This window comes from Rhizophagus irregularis, chromosome 29, assembly GCF_026210795.1.
Source record: "Rhizophagus irregularis chromosome 29, complete sequence".
Taxonomy (NCBI): domain Eukaryota; kingdom Fungi; phylum Glomeromycota; class Glomeromycetes; order Glomerales; family Glomeraceae; genus Rhizophagus; species Rhizophagus irregularis.
Window position 1 is genome coordinate 205,630 of NC_089457.1, and position 8,311 is coordinate 213,940.

Below are 8,311 nucleotides of genomic sequence, written 5' to 3' on the forward strand. Positions count from 1 at the left end.
AATTTTTTCTACAACACTTATTACTAAAGAAAAAAACTTTGTGAAATAATTTTTCTACAACACCTTTTAGGAAATAATCTGTTAAAGATTCCAAAGAAAAAATATTTCTATTATTTTTTAAGCTTCGAAACTTATTAGAGAAATTTTTTTTTTAAAAAAAAAAATTTATTTGCAAAGTTCAGAGTCTTTAAGGCAAATTTGTCCAACATTCGGCACATAATCTGTAACATGCAGGGAAATTATAACTAAAAAAGGAGTCGTATTCCTTTTTTTTCTTTGAAAAAAAAAAAATTTTTTTTAATGAACGTCAGTTAACGTTCAGTTTGTAAGTCAAGAACATAATGGAGTCTATTGTCAATTTAATTTGGAGGTATATCACCTCTGAAACTTTAATTATTTTTAGAGAAAAAAAAATTTTTTATATTATATAGGTTCGGATGGAACCTATCGATGATTTTAGTTGGAATTCGGAGGTATGCTTACCTCCGAAATTTAATTTATTTTTTTTAAAAAAAAAATTTTTTTTTATATTATATAGGTTCCAGATAGAACCTATCAAAGATATTGGAATTCGGAGGTATGCTTACCTCCAAATCTTAATTTATTTTTTTTAAAAAAAATAATTTTTTTTATATTATATAGGTTCCAGATGGAACCTATCAAAGATATTGGAATTCGGAGGTATGCTTACCTCCAAATCTTAATTAATTTTTTTTTAAAAAAAACAATTTTTTTTATATTATATAGGTTCCGGATGGAACCTATCAAAGATATTGGAATTCGGAGGTATGCTTACCTCTGAATCTTAATTTATTTAAAAAAAAAATAATAATTTTTTATTTATATTATATAGGTTCCGGATGGAACCTATCGATAATTTTGAAATTCGAAGGTATATTAACTTCCGAATCTTTAATTTATTTTTTAAAAAAAAAATAATTTTTATTATATTATATAGGTTCCGGATGGAACCTATTGATGATTTTTGAATTGGAGGTATGCTTACCTCCGAATCTTAATTTATTTTTTTTAAAAAAAATAATTTTTTTTATATTATATAAGTTCCGGATGGAACCTATCAAAGATATTGGAATTCGGAGGTATGCTTACCTCTGAATCTTAATTTATTTAAAAAAAAAATAATTTTTTAATTTTTTATTTATTATTATAGGTTCCGTAGATGGAACCTATCGATGATTTTGAAATTCCTGGAGGTATATTAACTTCCGAATCTTTAATTTATTTTTTAAAAAAAAATAATTTTTATTATATTATATAGGTTCCGGATGGAACCTATTGATGATTTTGAATTCGGAGGTATGCTTACCTCCGAATCTTAATTTATTTTCAAAAAAAAAAATAATTTTTTTATTATATTATATAGGTTCCGGATGGAACCTATTGATGATTTTTGGAATTCGGAGGTATGCTTACCTCCGAATCTTAATTTATTTTCAAAAAAAAAATAATTTTTTTATTATATTATATAGGTTCCGGATGGAACCTATTGATGATTTTTTGGAATTCGGAGGTATGCTTACCTCCGAATCTTAATTTATTTTTTTTAAAAAAAAATAATTTTTTTTATATTATATAGGTTCCGGATGGAACCTATCAAAGATATTGGAATTCGGAGGTATGCTTACCTCTGAATCTTAATTTATTTAAAAAAAATAATAATTTTTTATTTATATTATATAGGTTCCAGATGGAACCTATCAAAGATATTGAAATTCGGAGGTATATTAATTTCTGAATCTTTAATTTATTTTTTAAAAAAAAAATAATTTTTATTATATTATATAGGTTCCGGATGAAACCTATTGATGATTTTTGGAATTCGAGGTATGCTTTACCTCCGAATCTTAATTTATTTTCAAAAAAAAAAAATTTTTTTATTATATTATATAGGTTCGGATGGAACCTATTGATGATTTTTTAATTCAGAGGTATGCTTACCTCCGAATCTTAATTTATTTTAAAAAAATAATTTTTTATTTAACGAACGCCACTAACGTTCGTTTTTCATATTTTTAAGTCCTGGAAGCCAAAGTACGGCTCCGGACATTTTTTTTTTAATTAAGTTATCTAACGAACGTTGCTAACGTTCGATTATAGGTCTTGGATGCCAAAGAACGGTTCCAGACATTTATTTTGAAGGTAAAACCTTTACCTTCAAAAATTTTTTTCATATTTTTGTTTAACGAACGTCGCTAACATTCGTTTTTTATTTTTTTTTAGGTCCTGGACGCCAAAGTACGGCTTCGGACATTTATTTCGAAGGTAAAATTTACCTCCGAATTTTTTTTTATTTTATTTATACTTACGAATGTTAATTTACGTTCGTTTTTACATTTTATAGATTCTGGATGCCAAAGTACAGCTCCGGACGTTAATTTCGAAGGTAAAACCTTTACCTTCGATTTTTTTTTTATTATTATTTAACGAACGTTAATTAATATTCGTTTTTATATTTTATAGGTCCTGGACGCCAAAACCAGCTCCGGACTTTACTTTGAAGGTAAAACCTTCGAAAAAAAAAAATTTTTTTTTTTGTTAACTTTATTGACGAATGTTAACTAACGTTTCGTCTTATTTTTTTAGATAAAGGAAGCCAAAACTGAGTTCCGGGCTTCCTATATCGAAGGTAAAATAAACCTTCGAATTTTTTTTCTTTTTATTTAAACGAACGTTCACTAACGTTCGTTATTCTTTTTTTTTAGGTAAAGGAAGCTGAAAGAACTTCCATATCGAAGGTAAAATCTTTGATTTTTTTTTATTATTTTATTTAATGAACGTTACTAATTCTAACGTTCATTTTTTTACTTTTCGTAGATACAACCGTACAAGAAACCGAAAGGCAGGTTCCGGTCTCTTATTTCGAAGGTAAGGCTTCGAAATTTCATTTTACTTTTTTTCTTTTATTTTAGCGAAACGTTTACTAACGTTTCGTTTTTCTTTTTTGTAGGACTACGGCATTCCGGACACTTTGTGGGCTCCATTTCGAAGGTATATTATCCTTTATATCCTTCGAAAGTGTTTATTTTTATTAGTTTTTTTTACGAACGTTAACTAACGTTCGTTTTCATTTTTGTAGGTCCAAGACGCCAAAAGTACGTGTTTCGGATTCAATTTCAACGGTAAATAACTTCGAAAAAAAAGGAGTCTCTTTTTTTTTTAACGAACGTTCACTAACGTTCATTTTTCTCTTTCTTTGTAGGTCCAGGACGCCGAAGGACTTTAATTTCGAAGGTAAACTTCGATTTTATTTTTATTTTTTATTTAATTTTTTTTTGTTTATTTTAACGAAGCGTTATTAACGTTTCAATTTTCTTTTTTTAGATTTCCGGCTCTCCTGAATTCTCCTGGACGGAATTTTGAAGGTATTTCTTCGAAATTCTTTTATTTTTTTTATTTTATTGTTGTTAAAGAACATTTCTAACATTTTTTATTCTTTTTTTTTAGATTTTCGACTCTCTGGTTTCAGCCTGGACGGAATTTTCAACATGGTTAGTTTCGTAACAAACTTTTCGTTACGAAACTATATTTTTTTTTATTTTATTTAAACGAAACGTTACTAATGTTTCGATTTCTTTTTCTTTTGTAGGTTTTCCGGTAGCCACCTGGATTGGACGGGATTTCGAAGGTAAAACTTCGAAATTATTGTATTTTCATTTTTTATTTGAACAAAACGTAGACTAACGTTTCGATATTATTCTTTCGTAGGTTGACGGCTTCCTGTAACCCTCCTGAAAAGAATTTCGAAGGTAAACTTTGAAATTCTTTTACTTTTTTTGTTTTTTTTATTTGAACGAAACGTTTACTAACGTTTCAATTTTCCCTTTTTACGGCTTTCCAGATGCCTCCTGGATGAAATTTCGAAGGTAAAACTTTGAAAAAATAATTTTTTTTTGTTTTATTTTAACGAACGTTCATTGACATTTGTTTTTATTTTTGTAGATCCAGAATGCTGCCGGACTTCCATATCGAAGGTAAAACCTTCGAAAATTATTTTTTATTAATTAATTTATTGACGAACGTTAACTAACGTTCGTACATCTTTTTTTTTAGGTAAAGGAAGCCGAAAGACAAGTTCCGGACTCCCATATCGAAGGTAAAACCTTCCAAAATTATTTTTATTAATTTATTTGACGAACGTTAGTAACGTTCGTATTTCTTTATTTTAGGTCCCAGGGTTCATTTAAAGAACTTGAGGTAAATACTTTGAAGTTTTTACTTCTTTCTTTAACGATCGTTATACTAATGATCGTTTTTCTTCTATGTTTAGGTCCCAGACTGCTGGGTTAGATATTTCGAATCTTTCTTGAAATTTTCGTTTGTAGGTATCTGTTGTTTGTTGAAATCGAACCAACTGGAACGAATATTCCAAACCATTAACAACATGTAAATGTGCAGTAAAGAGATGATGAATAGCAATGACTAGTAATAGATTTCAATTGTATTTGTAAACTTGTTAATATATAATAAAAAAGTAATTTTAATTATATAAATAAATTAGTAATTAATGCAATAAATTAATTTGTATTATTGTGACGCAGATTTTTACTGAAAAAAATTGCTGAGGTATTTTGAAGGTTTTTATTTAAAAATCTGCGCAGAACTTTGTTATTTATAAAATCTGCGCAGATATAATTTCTGAAAATCTGCGCAGATCTGCTCCCCAAAAAATTTCCCGATGTAATCAAAACCAAGTATCAGCTTGTATTGATTGTAGATATACATGCCATCCAAATTATTTTGGGCTGCTATAATTATAAGTGAAATTCCAAATTTAATTATGGCATTCTGAATTATTTTGGCACTTTATATAGTAAATTATATATAAACTAAATGAATTACGACATCCCAAATTATAATTATAGCATCCCAAAATAATTTGAGCAGTATGTATAATTGTGAATTACTAGTAAATGCAGCATATCATAAACATCCAAATCTAGTATTTATTAACAAATTTATTAGTAAACATAATTATACATTATACAATATATTTGCTCTTCAGAAATTTTCACTTATATCTAGAGTTCCAAATAGATCAAGTCAGGTCAGGTTAATTGATAAACCTGACCTGAAATTTTTTTTCAGGTCAGGTCAAATCAGGTTATATCAGATTATCTATTTGATTTAACCTGAACTGAAACCTGAAAATTTCAGGATTTTTATTAATATATCAAAAAAAAAATGGTGCAAACCATTTTTTTTGAAAATATTGCGATTTACTTTTTTATATTAAAATTATATAAAAAGGTGAATCACAATATCGCAACTAACTTTTTTTATATAAAATCAATATAAAAAAGTGAATTCCAATACTGCAATTCACTTTTTATATATAAAATTAATATAAAAAAGTAAAATCCAATATCACAACTCACTTTTATTATATAAAATCAATATAAAAAAATGAATCCTAATATCACAACTCACTTTTATTATATAAAATCAATATTAAAAGTAAATTATAATGCCATCACTTATATTATATAAAATTATAGTTTCAGGTCAACAGGTCATTCAGATTATATTGATGTTACAACCTAAACTGATGCTGAATTGCAATTGTTAAACCTGATCTGATAAATTCAGGTCAACCTATTAGGTTATCTGAATTTGGTCAACCTTTTTGAAACTCTACTTATATTATGCAAGATACCAAATAATGTTATAAAAAAGATATAATTTTATATTTAAGAATATCATCTGAATACTTCTGTCTTAAAAAAAATATTACGAAACAAATATTTCAATTAAGATATTTATAATTAAGATCTCTATCATGGAATATATTAGTAAATTTATTAGAATGCAGAACTGCGACAATCTACAATTTTTGCAGATTGCCGCATTTTTTTTACAATTTTTAATTTAGTAAAAATTGCACAATACTGCAAAACGCAGTTTCCATATTTTTTTAATAAAAAACAATAAATAATTTGCAATAATCTTTAAAATTGCAAATTTATCAAATACTCCAAACAAAAATCATTAGAAATTTTCAAAGTTTTTTATTTTATTTTAATAAACTTTGCAAAAAACTTTTATATTTATTATTTCGTAGTTTAAAAATAAACTTTAGCATAATACTACAGTCAACTCTCTATAAATGCATCCCCTTTGCACAGGTCGAAATATAATATACCAGTCATCAATCGGTCATATAACTGATTAGTACCTGATTGGTAGCTGATCTGTTACTGATTCATTCATTCAGATACCAACTGGTTATCAATCAGGCATTTATTTCAATCAGTTACTACACATCAGTTGTATGACTGATTGGTGCCAATTAGTGGCTGATTGGTGCCAGTTTAACAATCGGTAAACAATCAGCCATCTGTCATTTATATCAGAAGTTGACTGATTGGTTGCTGATTGGATATTGTTGACCATCAGTTATCAATCAGCTATCAGCAGGTCGAATTATTGTCAATCGGGTACCAATCAGACATATGTCTGATTGATATAGATTACAGCTATTTGTGAAATAACAGACCATTTAATTCATTTTCTGACTGCATATGAAATTTTCATACACAGTCATACGCATACTAGTAATATCTGCCTGGACTGTCAAACTCATTTTTTGAATTTTTCATATGCAATCATCCGCAGTTATATCACAATAATTCTAGCAGTTAACTATGCGTATATGACTTCGTATAGCTGCGTATGAAAATTTTATACACAATCAAAAATTGAATTAGCTTGTCCGTTATTTTGCAAATAGCTGTAATAGATGATTTGTATGTAGCCAATTGAAGTTCATTCAATAAATGTGCTTTATGATTTTATCTGATCTAAGACTTATTTTAACTGTTATTAGTAAACCGAATAATGATAGAAATCATAATAAAAATGTATGTACCCATATTATTTTTATATTGCATAAACTAATACATGATTTATTCTAAATAATAAACAATTTTGTTACCAATTGTATTAAAAGATTTAATAATTCTCCTAATTACCCACTACATGATGAAATAATGTGTATAAAATGAATAAAAGAATATACAAGGAATGATATTTAATAAAGAAAAAATAGGCAGAAAAGTCAAAGATTTTTATAAAAAAGAATATCGTTGGATGATTAAAGAAATAATTGAAAAAAGAAATATTACAATAATATTATTTGAAGGAAGTATTTTTAGAAAAAAAAAAATTAACTGTATGTACTAATTAATATACATAAAATTTGCAAAAGCAGGGGAGGGAGATCAGTTATTAGTGAAAAATAGGTAAATAGAATACAAAATATAGGAAATCACCACCATCATAACACTACTACCATCACTACCATCAATCGTCCATTTCAAGATAATTATCATCAGAAAGTTGGCCAGAAGGTTGGCCAGAAGGTTGGTTGGAAGATTGGCCAGAAGGTTGTTAGTTGGAGGATTGGTTAGAAGGTTTACTGGTCAAATGAAGGGCTACCGGATAAATTTCATATACCCGATAGCCCTATTATACATTTTTGATTTTGACCTGAATATATGGCAGCTATACTTTTCGTCAAAATGACAAAATACTAATTAAATTTATTTTGACAGACGTAATAGAACCCCGGAAAATACTTATATAGGTAAGGTCCCAAAAATATTTTTTATTAGTAGCTCTAAGCATAGGTTTTTACTATGATCGCTAAGCATTGTTGATATCTAACCTTAAAAATTATATAAAAATAAGCAAATCAATCTTCTAACCTAATTAAATTTTTATTATAACACATATAATTTATAAAATATATTTATTAATTAATATATTTTATTAAATCCAATTTTAAATATGTTGTGAAGCTAAACTAAACATAATATACAAGTAGATTAACAATATTCAATTAATAAAGTTAATAAACAGTAAAAGAAAAATTTGAAATTAATACTATTACAAAAAATGTATATTTCTCCATAAGTATTATACTTACACCCATAAAAATTAATATGTAGGTAGTTTCGACCTTGCTGAACAATTTTCAATTAATTTAGAAAATCGATTTCATTTGACCAAAGAGGTGTAATTACGCTCTGAAGTTGTAAACGGAGAAATGAAAAATTTGGAAGTTAGTAACATTATGAAAAATGCACTTTTCTCCATAAGTATTATACCCACACTCATGAAAATTAATATATATAAGTAGTTTCGACCTTGCTGAACAACTTTCAATTAATTTAGAAAGTCGATTTCATTTGACTGAAGTGGTGTAATTACACTCTGAAGTTATAAACGAAAAAGTGAAAAATTTAAAAGTTATTACCGTTAAAAAAAATATGCTTTTCTATATAAATATCAT

The 8,311-nt window shown here is 26.8% G+C and overlaps 2 protein-coding genes across 2 annotated transcripts; both read left to right on the forward strand.

Moving 5' to 3' along the window:
• Positions 1 to 341: 341 nt before the first annotated feature.
• On the forward strand, positions 342 to 2,519 carry OCT59_019417 (uncharacterized protein; the record flags this gene model as incomplete). Its single annotated transcript, XM_066143522.1, has 16 exons — positions 342 to 370; positions 539 to 577; positions 643 to 681; positions 748 to 786; positions 854 to 892; positions 1,280 to 1,317; positions 1,385 to 1,424; positions 1,491 to 1,531; positions 1,621 to 1,636; positions 1,702 to 1,740; positions 1,807 to 1,845; positions 2,039 to 2,052; positions 2,119 to 2,160; positions 2,242 to 2,283; positions 2,363 to 2,404; positions 2,482 to 2,519. The coding sequence occupies 16 exons, from the start codon at positions 342 to 344 to the stop codon at positions 2,517 to 2,519; spliced, it is 576 nt and encodes a 191-aa protein (XP_066005260.1).
• Positions 2,520 to 2,572: 53 nt separating this feature from the next.
• Positions 2,573 to 4,408, forward strand: OCT59_019418 (uncharacterized protein; the record flags this gene model as incomplete). Its single annotated transcript, XM_066143523.1, has 15 exons — positions 2,573 to 2,589; positions 2,730 to 2,756; positions 2,836 to 2,886; positions 2,969 to 3,009; positions 3,098 to 3,140; positions 3,221 to 3,252; positions 3,312 to 3,383; positions 3,488 to 3,509; positions 3,608 to 3,646; positions 3,727 to 3,767; positions 3,860 to 3,884; positions 3,961 to 3,992; positions 4,072 to 4,114; positions 4,188 to 4,215; positions 4,289 to 4,408. 15 exons carry the CDS (start codon positions 2,573 to 2,575, stop codon positions 4,406 to 4,408), a joined length of 633 nt encoding a protein of 210 aa, XP_066005261.1.
• Between the last annotated feature and the right edge of the window lie 3,903 nt (positions 4,409 to 8,311).